Below are 16,643 nucleotides of genomic sequence, written 5' to 3'. Positions count from 1 at the left end.
TCTGCGTTGCAAAACAGTGGCGTTGTCTTTTGGGATCTTTCCTTGATTTGGGAAGCTTTATTAGGCCAGAACATGATTTGACTGTGTCTGGATTAAAGAATTTGGGAGATCCATAACGACCGTTACAAACACGTCTGTTATTTCATGCTTAAAAGACCTCAAAGATCCAAACACTCGAAACTACTTACATCAACGCTCGCTGTGCACAAGTCGTTAACTTTTTCACAACCTATTTCTCTTCTGCCTGCTGAAATATTGCTTATGCTTCCTGATTTCAAAACCTGTCAGGAACTCGAATGGTCTTTGTGGAAACGTCGCCCCAAAGAGCCAGTGGTAACCACGCATTGCTGCCGTTTTGGTTTTGTTTTTCTTGCACTCTTTTTTTTTTTCTTTTCTAAAGAGAGAAAGTGCATTTTTACCACATTTCAGCCTTAATGGGTGCAGGGGGAGTTGTTTAAAGTAGGAACATCAGTCTTGCCGACTCAAAAGCCTCAAAGGCGACGCGCAGAGCCCCGTATACAAAGCCCCCAGTTTTGTTTACTACCCTGAGGCAGGGCCTGTATGACGCAGGCGCCTGAGGCAGCACACCCATGGACCACCCCCCACCCCTCAACAGCTGCGGCCATGGCGACCGCAGCCTTTCCTCCCCGTTCTCCACCCCCGAACTTCCCTTCTCCTCCCATCGGCACATGCACCCTTTAGATACACCCCCACACACACCGTTGCCGTGAAGGCCTAAAACCGCTCCGCTCGTCCCCTCACCGGGGCGGGCAGGCAGCGGCCCTCAAGCGGGAGCACCGCGCCATCGGGCAGCAACCAATAGCGTGCGGCCACCCAGGATTCAAACAGCGGGTCGTAGCCAATGGGCGCGGTTGGCGGGCGGGAAAGGGGCGGGACGAAGGGGCGGGCGGTTGCGCGGTTGTAACCGTCGCTCGGTGGTTGTTCCCATCAGCGGACAGCCTCGCGCTCGGGCCCGGTTCCCGCTGCTCCGCGGAAGACGCTTCCTGCCCGGCCCGGTGTGGGCGGGCGCCAGGTAAGGGAATGGCGGACCGGGGCAGGCGCAGACCGGGACACACCCCCCTTCGTGGCCTTCCCGGGGGGAAGCGCTCTGGCCAATCGCCGCTGCCGCCTCTCCCCGTTCCCCCCTCCTCCTTGCGCGGCCACCGGAGCGGCCATCGGCCCCGCTCAGGCCGTTCTCTCCCGGTGGCGTACGAACGGTGTTCATTAATGTTGCCGGGACTGTTTGCTTGAGCCCTGAGGGCGGGGGTGGGCGGGGGTGGAGCTGGAGCTGGAGCTGGGCGCCCGTGCTTTGTTCGAAACGCCGTCGTTCATGTCCACAGCGCTACCGCGACGCTGGGCCCAGCACGGGAAAAGGCCGCGGCCACTCCGTGTGGCGAGAGCGAGTCGTAGGAGAGGTGCGGAGGGGTGGCCTGGCCCGGTACGGCTCCTCCCTTTCCCCTCCCGGCAAAGGCCCCGCGCCAGGACTGGGCCAGGAGTCGGTCGGGGCGGGGCCGCGGAGCGGGGCGGAGGGGACGGCCCTGCCCCCTGCCCCGGCACGTGGGTCCTTTCCTGTCAACACCGCGCCGTCGCCGCTTTCACCTCTGGCGGCCCTTCGCGGGGACGGAGCTGCTCTCCGCTTTTACTGCTTATACTGAGATGCTTTTTGGAGATGCTGATAGGGGTTTTTTTTGTTGTTGTTTGGTTGGTTGGTTTGGCTTGTTTTACCTTGAGCACTACTTGTGTTTGTTTTTAGCTGTTGAAGCTAATTTGGCTGTTCCGTCCAGCCAGCCTTGAACAGTGTTAGATGCCTCCACCGTTCTGGAGGTAAAGAACTGGAAATGTGGCATCAGTAATCGTAAGCCTCAAAAGGTTCTCCATAGCTCGGTTTCTTTGGTGAATTCAGTAGTTACTTTCCATGTATGAGTCTGTCTTGTTAGCCATGACTGGCAATGTTTTGGTTCTTTTTTCTTTTTTTTTACTTGAAATTCTTGTTTACTTAAGGTCACCTGGCTCAGTCCTCTCACTTACACCTTGTCTAGCAGTGGTGAGATGTCAAAATTAGTAAGTTGAATCACTGGATGCATATGAAGATTTCTCTTCCAAAAGGGGAAACTTTAGTGGTTTTTGAAGACTTCCTTTCTTTCTTTTTCTTGATGCCAGTAACGGCTTTTGTTATTTGAACAGATGAAGCAACTTGCTAAAGCTGTAGCTTTTTCAAGTGGTGTATATAGAACGAGGATTGCAGACCTTTCTCACAGAAGGCACAGGGTTGTAGAAAAAGCTGATAGTTTTTGATAGGGTAAGAAGTAATATTTACTTTTTAGTGTTTGATCTCATTATTACAGTTCAATATTCAAGGAAAGAATGGAAAAGTGAGGTAGTCTATCAATAAGCTCGTTCATTGCTTTTGAATTACAGGATAATATTTTTCACTTGCTTAAGTGTATTGTTCTGGAATTTCATATGGTTGATGGCTACCTCAGGCTGAATTACATAACACTGATTTAGCTTCAGGTCCTTGAACCACATCTTCCAACTTTTTAAAATTAACCTTGGCTCCTTTTGAGAGCAAGGTTGGAGGAGGGTAAGACCGTTCTGTCTTTAAAAAGAGTTAAATAATCAGGTTACCTTTTCTTTGGGCTGTCTTTGTGTTTGCACGCAAAAATGCTAGGTTTTGAAGTTTGACACAGGATGGTAAAAGACATTTTGTGTGCCCTTAGTACCAACTTGGTGAAAAATAGTTTGCCTTTTCCAAAAAGGACTTAAACTGCAAAGATTGTTTTTCACAAGTTCATCCTAGGATCTGGCAGCTTTGTTCTGGTCAAGCTCTGAGTTTACAGATGATGCCTGAGGTGTTCCAGGTCAAGAGCAGAAACAGTTGCCTGGAGTGTAGGAAGTGCGACAGCAAAGAGGAAATGAAGTTTTAGATCAGGCTATGACATCTGGTGAAAGCTCTGACTGGACTTGGTGGAGTGTGTAGACTATTTACGGAAGAGGAGGAAGAAGCTGGAACTGTGAGAGACTGGGAAAAGAGCAGTAGTAGCTGTGAAACTCCTAAAGAATTGTGGTTTTTTTGTGAGAAAAATGGACAAGGAGACAGATGGGGATTGAGATCGGATCTTGAACCCAGAGGAACTGGATGTTGAGCAAAGAGGAACTGGAACTAGTCTGGTCAACAAGGGCAGAAAAAGCAGAAAATTCCCAAGGAATTCAAAGGGTATAAGGAGATAATGGAGAAGACTTTGAAATGGTAACATGAGAAGTATTTCAGAGTTATAAGAAAGAAGGCTGTGAATTTGAGGGGGTTAAAGTGAAGGGGATAAAAGAGCTGGGGAAATGGGAATTCAGAAGAATGAGAAAGTAAGGAGACAGTAGAAGACAGAGGAGCTGGAAGTGCATGTGCCTACAAGCACAGAGTAGACCTCTGATAATTTTTGTGACAGGCAAGAATCAGTGAAACCGAATGATAAACCTCACTTTTTTCACTTTTTCAATTATTTATACAGCAAAGGAGATGGCCAGCTGTTTATCTTCTGAAGCAATTACAAATACTAGCAGTGATGCACATGAGGGAGTTTTGCAAAGTCTTTCCTTTCTTCTTTGGCTTGGAGAGTTACACAGGTGTACAGCCAACAACAGCAACAGCTTCAGGAAATGCCAGAATGAAAGTTGATTAAAACCCCTCACAGCCTCATTTCCCAATGTTCTGTGAAAGTCTGTGATTGTATATTAGCAGGGTCTTTTATTTTCTTTCCCCCCAAAGAATCTTTACTTCTCACTGCAGGTCAGTTAATGTGTAACAAATAAGTATCTAGTTAAATACCTAGTTTCACCTAATTTTGTGTGGCTTCATAGCTTATTTATATCAAACAAATTAAAATGGTTTGAAAAGGAAACATTTCCTGGTTGGTTTGTTCTCCCCCCTCCCAAGTTCCTGTGTTCATCATACAAATGGTGATATTACAGAAGTTAGTATGTATTTTACCTTAGATTTTTTCAGATGCCCTCACTTTTTATGTTTAGACTTGAGTCAGAGAAGTTCAGGTTAAAATATCTTCTGCTGTGGATACCTATTTTCAGAAGGCAATGACCTAATACTTTGACAGAGCTGTACAGGACTTCACATTTAAAAACGTAACTTCCTTTAAATTGAAGTTGTGGTTTTCCTAGCACCTTGGTATGGTGGACCAAGGGTGATAGTTACTTAAACCACGTTCTGCTAAAATCAAGTAAAAACCTTAGGTGCAGACAAGGGGAGAGAATTTAGCTTTTCAGAATATTATGCAGTAGCATTGATACTGTACTTTGTTTTCCTCCAGGCCCCTGCAAAAGGCATTACATGCCTTGTGCTAAATAGTTGGAAAAGAGAAAATTTTCAACCCAGACAGGAGCCTGAATTCCAAAATGAGGAATGTTTTGCATAATAAATTGAAGAAAGTATGTAATGTGGCTCTTTGTGTATTGAATAGATTGGGGATGTTTGATTTCAGTATTTTGAAATCATTACTTCCGTAATTTTTGTAGAACCATAGGAAAAGAGGGTAGGAGGACACTTAGATACCATCTAATTCACTTTTTCCCCCCTCTAGATAAGATTGTGTTATGTAATTTTGGTCAAATATAACCTTTGCCTGGTTTTCATGGTCTCTTGATTGAGTACTGTTTCCAGTACTGGAGCCCCTATTACAAGAAAGACGTGGATGTGCTGGAACATATCCACAGAAGGACTATGAGAATGATGAGAGGGCTCCTCTCCTGTGAGGACAGGCTGAGAGTGTTGGGGTTGTTCAGTTTGGAGAAGAGAAAGCTCCAAGGAGACCTTATTGTGGCCTGCCAGTATCTGAAGGGGGATTACAAGAAAGCTGGTGAGGGACTTTTTAGGGTGTCTAGTTGTGATAGAACTAGGGAGAATGGATCTAAGCTAGAGGAGGGTAGATTTAGATTACATGTTAGGAAGAAGTTCTTCACCATAAGGGTGGTGAGACACTGGAACATGTTGCCCAGGGAGGTGGTGGAAGCTCCATCCCTCGGTGGTTTTAAGGTCAGGCTGGATGGGGCTCTGGACAACCTAATCTAGTGTGAGGTGGCCCTGCCCATGGCAGGGGGAAGTTGGAACTGGATGATCCTTGAGGTCCCTTCCAACCCTGACAATTCCAAAATTCTGAGATAGTTTATCATAGTTGAATGCTGGTCTAGATGTACTATTAATACATTTGGATATTTTTTAATAACTTCTAACTTCAATCTTTGCTGTATTTTAAGCCTGGGGTTTTTTTCTGTCTACTGTTAATTTTGAAAAGAGATCATTATTGTGTTGGGTTTTTTTTTCTTACAATGCAGCTTTTTGCTTATTTAAGGTGAAGAGTTGTTTACTTTAAAGTTCACTTGTTCCAGGCTAAATGATATGGAAAGAACAGGGGGAAAAGCTAGCCTAATGTTTAAGTGTACTGATTTGTTTTATAGGAATTCCTTCGGGAAAATGCCGAGCCGAAAGTTTGCTGATGGTGAGGTGGTGATGGGCCGTTGGCCAGGAAGTGTCCTGTACTATGAAGTACAAGTGGCTAGTTATGATGATGTTGCTCATCTTTATACTGTTAAGTACAAAGATGGGACTGAACTTGCATTGAAAGAAAGTGATATAAGGGTGAGTACACATTTGTATAATGAGTATTTCTGATTGAATATTATCTTGATACAAATAAAACTTAGCATTGAATAATGGTCTCACAAGTAAGTCTTCATTATGTCTTCAAAGAAGTGGTGCTAAACAATACCTCTTCTCTAAGTGACATTCCAAGTAGAAGTTCAGAATGCTGACCTGAGATAGACTACTGTTTTCCTGCTTTGTGACTTTCCAACTTGTCACTTTGTGCTTGCAGGTTGTTGTGTTTTGGAACCCCAAGATAAGGTTTTGCTTTCTTTCCCTCCTTCTTTTAGACACTATCATCATTCAAGCACAGAAAGAGCCAGTCCTCTTCAAGCTCACCCTCCAGAAGAAGTAGTAGCAGATCTCGATCTCGATCCAGATCTCCTGGTCGGCCAGCAAAAGGCAGACGTCGTTCTTCTTCCCAAAGCAGAGAACATAAAGAAGACAAGAAGAAAAACGTTCAGGAAACCAACTTAGTTCCACTGGTATTACTTTTTTTTGTTTGTTCTTTGTGTGGGGGGTTGCTGAATTTTTATAAAAAACAAATTTTTGCTGTTTACAAAAGATTTGGTTTATGCATACTGGATTTAATACTGTAAAAATAGAATCATAGAATCAGTAAGGTTGGAAAAGACCTCAGAGATCATCAAGTCCAACCTGTCACCCAATACCTTATGACTAACTAAACCATGGCTTCAAGTGCCACATCCAATCCTTTTTTGAACAGCTCCAGGGATGGTGATTCCACCACCTCCCTGGGCAGCCCATGCCTAAACTTCCCCTGGCACAGCTTGAGGCTGTAGTTTACATTTCCTAAACAACATAATTAGCTGCAAAAGTGTATCTCAGAACTGCCTTTTTTTCTTTGAAAGAAAGCTTTCTAACTTGCTGAGTTGTAAGGAGGTTCTTGAAAGGTAAACATACTTTTAAGTCCAGTTCAGTTCAACGGTACTGTAAAGTTCTCAGAATTCAATGTTTTCATATTTTAGTATTGAAGCAATTAAGCTGTATTAGCTTCTGGTAGTGAAATGGGGCAAAGGTAGACGACTTCTAAGATGTATTGATCAATACGTGGCAGGTAGGCATCAGAATTTGATGTAAAATGAATTCTGTTTTAATTAAAACAGTAATGGAGAACATGAGCCTTCTGTCAGAGAATTGTTAAAACCATAGTTTTGGGGTTTTTTTAACCAGAAACCAAGTGAGAATAACACCAGAAGCTACAACGGTGAACCTGAGAGTACAGAACGAAATGACACATCCTTCATAGCCTTGGAGGTAAGAACATTTTATTTACTCTTAGTTTTATGTTGCATTCACATCACTCTTGGAAATCCTTAGAAAAGAGCAATGCAGTCATCAAGGAGAAATAGAATGCAACATAAAACTTAAGTTGAATAAGTTTGTTGTTCTGTGAGCTAAATTCAGGGGAGAGGGAGATGAAGTTCCCAGAAGGGAAGAGTGCTAGAGCTGTGTAACATTCTTTTTTCTTGTGTGTTTTTTCTCATCAAGCCCTCACTGGTTGCTTGTGTTCATTCCTATGCTTTTACAGTATGGATGTTTGGCCATAGAAAGGGAATTAGTATTTTAAAGTCAAATCTGTTCCTTAGTCCTGCTTGTTAGCTAATACACAAAGAGCAGAAGAGAAAAGAGTGGGAATGGGTTACTTGTATTGGAACTGGTGCTGATATATAATCATGACCTAAGTGTAAAACTGGTTTTGCCAGTCTCTTCATATAAATTCATAAACTTAAACACTGCATAGCTGTAGAGCAGGTTGTATATTGGTGTTTTATACTGAATAATATTTGCATACAAATGAAATACTGGTGTAAATGAAATCACTAGTAACTTTTTTTTTTCCATTCATTAACAGCAGAAGTTCAAACCAGACCTGGAAATTGAGCGTGTGCTTGAACACTACAGCTTGCGTCCAAGAAAAGAGGAGAAGAAAAAAGAAGAGATATATTCAGAGAAAAAGATTTTTGAAACTATAAAAACAGAGAAAGCACCACCAAAAACCAAGGAGCTAGAGTTTGGAGGAAGAATTGGTATGTATGCAAATTGTCTTCATAGCTGAAGATTAGTCCCTTTATGTTTTTTCAGTTATTGGCCATGCTGTCACTTCAAGAACTGGTTTTACAGTTTTTGGACCCTGACTGCAGAATCCATAGTCAGATGACAGTGTTCCACATAGTCTGCAGTGGGGTTGGTGGCAGTCAAGGAACAGTTACCATACTTTGTTCTCTTGTGAAATGGAGTGAAGGTCTTGAGTCTTCAACAGTGAGATTTAAATATTTCCAAATTAAATTTAAGAAATAATTAACAAGGTTTTTACATTTTTAAAAACTATGTTCTTCAAAGTCAGTATTAAAGTATTCTTCCTTGTATGGTTTTGTTGGTTGGTTAGTTTTCCCTGTTTATTGGGATTTTTGGGATGGGTATTTTTGGTTGGTTGGTTGTTTATTTTTTTGGACAAGGGATGTAGTGGATGTGATCCCTTTTGGGAGTGAAAAGTGTGTCTGGCTCATGACGTGTAAGCGGGGGATTGCTGCTCTTTGACTTCAGGAATAGATAATGACAAGGTCATCTTGATAACAGAAGTTAATATTGAGCTTTATTAGTGGGATCAAAACTAGTTATTTTTTTTTATTTTCTATGTTTATCTTCTACCATGGCATGATGTTTGTTTACAGGGACCTTTGTGCTGATATTCTTCTTGCCCGCTACTGTGTTCTACTTGCTGTCAATGTGCAAACAAGATGACCCCAGTATTTTGAACTTCCCTCCTCCTCTCCCAGCACTTGAAAGTCTTTGGGAAACTAGAGTGTTTGGTGTGTTTCTTCTGTGGTTTGCCCTTCAAGCTCTGTTTTACTTACTGCCAATTGGAAAGGTAAGCAGTCCAGGAGCAGTTAGGTCTTTATGAGTAATTAACTTGTGTGTTAACCTGGAAGGTAGGTTATTTTCTTAATGCAGTGAGCTTGAAAGCAAATTAATTAGTTTTCCATATTAAGCTGAAATGTGACTACTGCACATTTCTTTAAGCTTGAAATACTGCATTTTCTTTATGTCATGGCTCTGTATCTCACAGCCTTACAGCAAAAGAGGTGGAAGGCATGATGCAGAAGCTCAAATCAATGCATAGATAAAATTTGCTTGATCAATGAAATTCTTCTAGAATTCTGACTTGTAAATCGATGAACTGTTTGATCATTTCTTACTGCTACACGGTGTTTTGAAATGCAGTCTTCATTTATGGGGTGCTGTAAAATTTTCTAGCTCTGTATGTATTTGGACAAATAGTCTGCTGCACTCATCTTATAATTTGAGGGATGCTGGCAGTTTCTGAAAGAATAAGTAGATTGTTCCATCATGTTGTTCTGTTGCTATACAGTGATTGGAGGTGATCTGTTTTCTTGAGGCTAGTTAGGAAGAGAAAAACATTTTTCTTTGAAACTTTGCTCTCTTTCATTTGATAATCCAAGTATGCTTTCGAGATCAATGCATGATCTTCAGACCAGAATGTGTGCATCTGATTACCTTAATTGAATGTCTTTGTAGCAGACATGCATTTCATTTCCTTCCCCTGCCAGAGCTCCCCAAAAGCAGTTTGAATACACTGGTATTCTATTTTCTTCTCAGGTTGTAGAAGGCCTGCCTCTTTCAAGTGGGAAGAAACTGCACTATCGGATAAATGGTAAGTGTGCTGCGGTTGCTTACTCCAAATCACTACCTGATCTGCAGGGCTCAATATTGCAAGGTACAAAGAAAGAAAGATACACTCCATGATCAATCTAGGTGTCTGTTGTCAGTCTTTCATACAACAGGATGAGCCTTTACTTGGAAGAATGTGAGGGGCTAACGGCTCCAAGAGGAAAAACATTACGCTGTACAGGGCATCTGGTCTGCATGCAGTTGTGATTGGTGACTCTTTTCATACAGCTTATCATAGTAGTATCAGTCAGGGTTGGAAGGGACCACAAGGATCATCTAGTTCCAACCCCCCTGCCATGGGCAGGGACACCCCACACTAGATCAGGCTGGCCAGAGCCTCATCCAGCCTGGGCTTAAACACCTCCAGGGATGGGGCCTCAACCACCTCCCTGGACAACCCATTCCAGGCCTTCACCACTCGAAATGCTCAAGATCTCCTTTCACACAGCTGAGTCTTGCTCATTTAGGAAAGACACTTGCTCTGGTGGAGATGTTCAGGAATGATTTGAAGAGATTTTATCCCATGTGTCTAGATCATCTTGGATGCCTGTGATTTACAGACTAGTAAGAAGTGTGTCTTAATTGATTTAAGATGTTCTTATTCTTGCCTGGCAAAGAACAATTCTGAGTCCTTATTCAGATCTGATTTAACTTCCTATGAATAAGGCAAACTTTTTGTCTAGGTTTAGAGTACAGTCTAATGTATTACAGCAGTGCTACTTCTTCAGGCTTAAACAGAAAAGCGTACTTTGACTTGTGGGTATTCCAGACTACTTGTGAGGAGGACACTGTCCAGTGTTATGTTACAAAGTTCAGTAGGCTTTTGTAGTCTAGGAAGATGTATCATTCAGAAGTCTGGAATAAGGCTGTAAATAATAGAAGAGTGAGCTGTGGCCTGTGGAAGTGAATCACATTGGGGCTGCTTCAGAACAATTTTGGTTTTGGTCTTCTGCCTTTAGTAGGGGCATAGTCCTGCAGTGTTGTTTTGGTTGTTGTTATGGGTTCCCTCCATATTCTAATGAAGGGAAAAAATAAGCTACATGATTTGTTTGTTTTAAAAAGAGGGTGTTGGGGGGTAGAATGGGCAGAGAAGTTATATTCTTGCTGCTTCAAATACTAATTCTTGAAGATTTCCATCAGAACTTTGGGAGCCTTTTTTTTTTTTTGTACTGTGAGTATGACTGAGCACTGACACAGGTTGCCCAGCGAAATTGTGGCATCTCCATTCTTGAAAATATTCAAAAGCCATGTGGGTGTGGTCCTGGGCAACCAGGTCCACGTAGGCCTGCTTGAGCAGGAGGGTTGGCCTGGGTGAGCCCTTGAACTCCCATCTAACCTCAAGCCTTGTGACCCTGGGAAAGGGTTCATAGAAGGTACCTAAGAACTGCCCAGGACTACCTGCTAGATTTTGTTCCGTTCTATGTGATTTTATAATCTCAAAGTACAGAAAAGTTTGTGTTCAAGTTTTGACTTGACAGTTCATAATTTAATTGCCACTAAATGTGCCAAGGTGTATATGAATGTAATTATTTTCTTCTTCATCTTAAATGAGCTGTCCCATATGTAAGATTTTATGACTTGCTGTCATTATCCAGTAGTAGTGTCAAAGTGTTTTTTTTTTTTTTCCCCCCCACTGAAATCTGAATCCTGCGTTATAAAAAATGTAGGAGCATTTGGAGTGTTCCTGTCCTCCTGAGGAGCACAGGGGATTTGAGGGTGTAGATAAAATGTCTTAGGTGTCTTGCTGTGCCCTAGAAAGTTTGAACCTCAAGAGCATGGGATGTGTAAGACTTGCTGAAATACAGAAAAATCATGGAAGGAGTAAAAATGCAGAAAGGTTGGAATGGGAAGATTCTGCTGAAATGCTTGGGTTTATTATTTTTTTAAATTAGTTTGGCTACCATGTTTTTCTTCTATATCCTCCAGGGTTTTATGCTTTTATGTTGACTGCTGCAGCAATTGGAGCTTTATTATACTTTCAATTCGAACTTCATTATTTGTATGATCACTTCATGCAGTTTGCAGTGTCAGCTGCAGCTTTTTCTATGGGGCTGAGCATTTTTCTCTATATTCGGTCCCTGAGAGCACCTGAGGAAGAACTAGCACCAAGTGGAAATTCTGGTGAGTAACACTGTGGATAATTTCTTTCCAGTTGTTTGCTGCAAATTGTTTTGTTAAGAATTGAAGGTTAGATTTAGGGCTGGTTATTTTAGTACTGTGACTTTCTGCCAACGTAAAGCTCATGTTTCAAGTTAAACGGCAGGTTTTCACTCACACTCGGATATTGTAAAATGCTTAAAATTTTAGTTGGATAATCTTGAATAGCTCATGCAAAAATGTCTTGGCTGGTCTAGTCTCCTAGGACTGAGAGGACACTTCCTTCTGTTTCTAGCATTTGTCTAAGAGGCTTGTCTGGCTTGCTTCATAGTGCCCCTCCTAGTGGGCCTTTTCCTGAAACGGTTGGGAACGGAAAGGAAAACTGAAAAATGTAGCTGCTTTGGCAGTGGGAAGTTGGATACAGAGCTTGAAATTATGGTCTATTTCTAAATTTTTATTTTGCAGTGCCCTTTTAAACTCAGCTCAGCCAATTAGATTTTTTCAGAATTTTCAATTCAGTCATGTGTCTGCCTGCCTAGAAAGTATCAGTTACATGCATATGTTTTTTTGTAGGACAAAGCATAGCTTGAGAAGTTGATCAATATTAAATTGCTTTTAAAAATCAGAGTAACTAAGAGAATTAATGAACAGAACATGTAGTGTATTAAAAATGGAATGCTCAGATATCCCCAGTTCTTTTATCAGTGCAGCATATACATGTGTGAAGCGATGTAATAAATGATCATAAATAGGTTGTTTTTTCCTATGAAGAAGTGCAGTTCTAGTCTCTCTAAGTGGCTTAGGAGCGTTCTGTAACAGTTCTGCAAAATGTTTGTTACTTGCTAACTGGGTGCAGGGTGTCTGGAAGTCAAGGTGTTATGTTTTCTTTCTTATCCATCTCTTTTGATGGACAGCTAAATCATCACAGCTAAAGGAATTCTTGCTCCAAGAGAAGAGCAGTGAAGTAGGAGGAAGAATAGGATTAATTAATATACCATAAGATCATGCTCATGGAAACTGATGCGAGCAACAGGATAAGGCTGAAAATAAAGAAGGAGCAAGTGTCCAGAAGCCTACAGTAACTTCTAAGGTGTTTGGTCCTCCAAATTAAAATATTTGAGTCTCTTAGAACATAAACCATGTTGGATTTGCTTTGTATTTTGCATATACACTCCTATTTTCCTTGCTAATCTACAGGCTTAATTTTATTTATGAGAGAGAGAACTTTAGTAGGAAGTGGGAACTGCTTGATGGAGAGCAGTGCAGTGGCAGGTAGAATGAGAGTATTGCTAACAAAAATGGTGTTTTATCTGCAGGGTATTTGATTTATGATTTTTTTATTGGACATGAATTAAACCCTCGTATTGGCAGCTTTGACCTCAAATACTTTTGTGAGTTGCGTCCAGGATTAATTGGCTGGGTGAGTCAGTAATCTGAGTTATTTTCTTTAAATAATTCACAATTGGGTCTTTTATATAAATAGAGATATCTATAGATAGATATGTGTATGTGTGTTTATATAAATGGTATTAAGGATATAGTATGTATTCATTAAAAAAAGTACCTTGTAGTCATGTTGCCAGAGTTTGAATAATAATTTTGACTCACTTTAAGGATATTGTTGCATTTTAGCTTCTTTGCTTTGTGAGCAATGAAACCCCTTCTTCAAAGCTTCATCTATTGAGGTTTTACAGCTTCAGGAGTGTAGTTAGTTGCAAACTGTGGCTTATGAAGTAGGTTACTTGTTTAAACTTTGACACTGGTCAAAACCAGGTGTGTTAACATTTTGGTTAGTAGACTAGAAAAGACCCCTTTCTTTTACAAGAATAATACTTTTTTTTTTTTCCCCTGATCTAGGTTGTTATAAACCTGGCAATGCTCCTGGCCGAGATGAAGATACACAATCTAAGTATGCCGTCACTGTCAATGATACTTGTGAATAGCTTCCAGCTTCTCTATGTGGTGGATGCTCTTTGGAATGAGGTAAACGGCAGTGATACTTAACTGTTACAATTCCTCATTGCGATGTTAAGTGAATGAAGCTTTGTAAATCCTGAATTCCTTCCTCCTTGTATCTAGGAAGCTGTTTTAACTACAATGGATATTACCCACGATGGATTTGGATTCATGCTGGCATTTGGAGATTTGGTGTGGGTTCCCTTTGTCTACAGTCTGCAGGCCTTCTATTTAGTTGGCCATCCTACTCCAATTTCATGGCCTGTTGCTGTTGCAATTACTATTCTGAACTGTAAGTTACAGTGACTGTTGTTGCTAGTGGCAGAACAGTGATTTTATTTCTTTGAGTTCTAAAGTGAAGCTTGAGCTTGAGCAGTTGTGCTATTTTCTGTATTGCCACAGCTGGTGCAAGCATGTTTGTGGGTACTGTTTAATACAAATTATTATTAGTATGATATGAAGGATAAATGAGACCCTGGACACCTAATCATTGTGTGGAGATGGGTAGATACTGTCTGGAGTTTCAGAACTGACTGGAAACATGTTGAATGAAGTGTAGCAGATGCCTGTCTGAGTGACTGCAAGTGACTTACAAATAAGATGGCAAGAGCTTGTTGCCTCTGGTCTTAGGGAGCAAGGAGGGGTTGTTTAACAACTCGCGTTTCTCTCCTTGATGCCCCATAAAGGGAATTTTTTTTTTGGTAGACATGACAAAGAATTTAAACACATGGAAAGAATACAAAGGCATACAACTTAGTATGTGCAATTCTGAGAAATACAACATTAATTCTTCTTCCTTTTCAGCCTTTTTGTTTTTAAACACCTTGGTTTGGAGTATGTTGTGCTTTTGGGTTTTTTTCAATACAGCCTTGAAAAAAGCAAATGTAAGCTGACTTGTGAAAATGGTGGGGAAATTCCAAAACCAGATAAAACTGTGTTGTCTGGATCTTCAAATAATGTGAACTTGTAATTAGCTGATGAACTTGTGGAAAGGACAGTGTAGCCAAATACTAGGCTGTTAATCAGCCATGGTTGGACTTAGAGGTCTTTTCCAACTGAAATAGTTCTATGATTCTAATAGAGCTGTAATCTTGAGACTGCAGCACATCAGCTTTTCTGAATTTCAGGCCCAATGTTACATTAGCAAACTGCAAGTCAGATACAAATGTATAAGTAGACATGAAAATAAAGCTGCTCCATTATCTTAAAAACTAGGAAGTAACAGCAGATAAGCAGCATCTCTCTCTCGTTAAGAGCTCTGAGAAACAGAATATATCCGTTACATCTCTGAGGAAAAGACTGGTATAACAGGAGTGGCAGGAAGCTTGTGGAAGGTTCTGTTACTGGTTTGGGTTGGTTTTTTTATTGAAGGAGAGACAACTTGAAAATGCAAATGAAATATTACTTATTTTCAGGTGTTGGATATTACATATTCCGTAGTGCAAACTCTCAGAAAAATAATTTCCGAAGGAATCCAGCAGATCCCAAATTGGCCTGTAAGTGCATTTGTTCAGTTGTTACACAATGTCCCTTTAAAGGTGCTCTGAAATGCACATTTCAGTTGGTGTAATGACTACAACACTCTATTCACAGATCTGAAATTTATACCCACTGCAACTGGAAAAGGGCTCCTGGTCACGGGTTGGTGGGGTTTTGTTCGTCACCCGAATTACCTTGGTGACATCATCATGGCTCTAGCATGGTCTCTGCCCTGCGGTAAGTTCCTGAAACTAAAGTGTATTTTATCAGGAATTTGGTCTCCTTGGAGCCTTCTCTTTTCCAGACTGAACAACCCCAACCCTTTCAGCCTCTCCTCAAGGCAAGGTGCTCCAGCCCTCTGATCATCTTTGTGCCTCTTTGGATCTGCCCACTTGCCTGGGCAGCCCATTTCAATGGCCAATCACTCTTTCTGTGAAGAATTTCTTCCTCGCATCTTTGATGAATTATGGGATAGATTCAGTGATCTCAAAGATCTTTCTAACCTAAACGATTAGATATTGAAGTAGTCTCCCAAAGAAAGTAGAGGATTCCCCTACATTTGGGGACAGTTTTAAGACTCAGCTTGACAGGGTGCCAGGCCATCGTACTTCAGCTGTGCTATTGTTGGACCAGATGATCCTTGGAATCCCTCCCTTCCAATCTGGCATGCCGTGATTCTCTGTCACTAGTAGTTAACATTTCTGGATTATGTGTGGGGTTTTTTGGTGCATTCAAAGTAACTTTTTCACTTTATCCTACAGGTTTTAATCATATTTTACCTTATTTCTACGTGATATATTTCATCGGCTTGCTTGTTCATCGAGAAGCTCGTGATGAACATCACTGTAAGCAAAAATACGGCTTGGCATGGGAAAAGTATTGTCAGCGTGTACCATACCGCATCTTCCCTTACATCTACTAGAGCACTCCAGCTGCCTGATTTGCAAATTACTTCTAAAGTTAGTTTCTGTGCAAATAAAAATATACCTCTTACCTTTGCACTTGGTCTATTTGTTATTTAGACTTTTTTTTTAAAAAAAGAAAAAGAAAAAACCAAGAGAAACAAAAAAACCAACAACAAAAAATTGACCAAACAGTGGAGTGCATCAACAGGTATCTCTGAGTCATCTTATACATGAGTTATGTGAACTGACTGTCTGTGACTTTAATTTTTTAAAAAATTGTGAATTTTTAAATGTCTTGGAGCCCTAATACTTCAATTTGAGTTTATCTAGAATCTTGAGTTTACATTTTGTCTTTTCTTTTTTAACTGCATTTATTAAGCACTGTGATGTAAATTATATTATTTTCCTAATACAATAAATAGAGAAATTCCATCCAGTTTTTTTTTTTGGGGGGGAGTGTTACTTGTACCATCTAACTTCAGATGTCTGACATATTTGCCTGAATTCAGAGTCTTTTTGGTTGGTGGAACTGAAAGCAGAGGATTTGACCTATGAGGGGCCTGTGCTGCAGGCAAGTGCTGCACTGCAACCCCAGGCCAAGACGTAACAGCTCACCTGGGTGAGTGTCTCCCTCCTGGCTTTTCAGCAGTAGGATTTTTTGGTCGGGGAGGCTCAGGTGGTCCCTCTCGCCCTGTACCTGCAAGAGAGACAGAGGGATGGAATCACAAGGATCATCCCCACATTCTCAAAGAAGTTTCAGCGCCAATCAAGGGGGACTCTGAACTGCCCTTTGGCAGTGCCCCTGATCCTAGAGAGTTCAGACTGCTGAAGGTATATGATGCAAA

General features: G+C 41.2%; 1 protein-coding gene across 1 annotated transcript; it reads left to right on the top strand.

The window, feature by feature from the left end:
• Nucleotides 1-5,450: 5,450 nt before the first annotated feature.
• LBR (lamin B receptor) lies at nucleotides 5,451-15,921 on the top strand. The gene is made up of 13 exons (XM_009901214.2): nucleotides 5,451-5,644; nucleotides 5,938-6,132; nucleotides 6,842-6,925; nucleotides 7,524-7,698; nucleotides 8,344-8,540; nucleotides 9,290-9,344; nucleotides 11,288-11,482; nucleotides 12,775-12,878; nucleotides 13,316-13,441; nucleotides 13,538-13,706; nucleotides 14,830-14,910; nucleotides 15,008-15,130; nucleotides 15,655-15,921. The coding sequence occupies exons 1-13, from the start codon at nucleotides 5,480-5,482 to the stop codon at nucleotides 15,813-15,815; spliced, it is 1,830 nt and encodes a 609-aa protein (XP_009899516.2). The 5' UTR covers nucleotides 5,451-5,479; the 3' UTR covers nucleotides 15,816-15,921.
• Nucleotides 15,922-16,643: the final 722 nt, after the last annotated feature.

The sequence above is a fragment of the Dryobates pubescens genome, chromosome 2, assembly GCF_014839835.1.
Source record: "Dryobates pubescens isolate bDryPub1 chromosome 2, bDryPub1.pri, whole genome shotgun sequence".
Taxonomy (NCBI): domain Eukaryota; kingdom Metazoa; phylum Chordata; class Aves; order Piciformes; family Picidae; genus Dryobates; species Dryobates pubescens.
This window is presented reverse-complemented; position numbering and strand designations above follow the sequence as displayed.

Excerpts from the sequence above, each read along its gene's own strand:
- LBR (XM_009901214.2), top strand. The coding sequence starts at position 5,480 with ATGCCGAGCCGAAAGTTTGCTGATGGTGAGGTGGTGATGGGCCGTTGG. Across the intron at positions 6,926-7,523 it reads CATCCTTCATAGCCTTGGAG|CAGAAGTTCAAACCAGACCT; the intron begins GTAAGAACATTT and ends ATTCATTAACAG. Across the intron at positions 11,483-12,774 it reads AGCACCAAGTGGAAATTCTG|GGTATTTGATTTATGATTTT; the intron begins GTGAGTAACACT and ends TTTTATCTGCAG.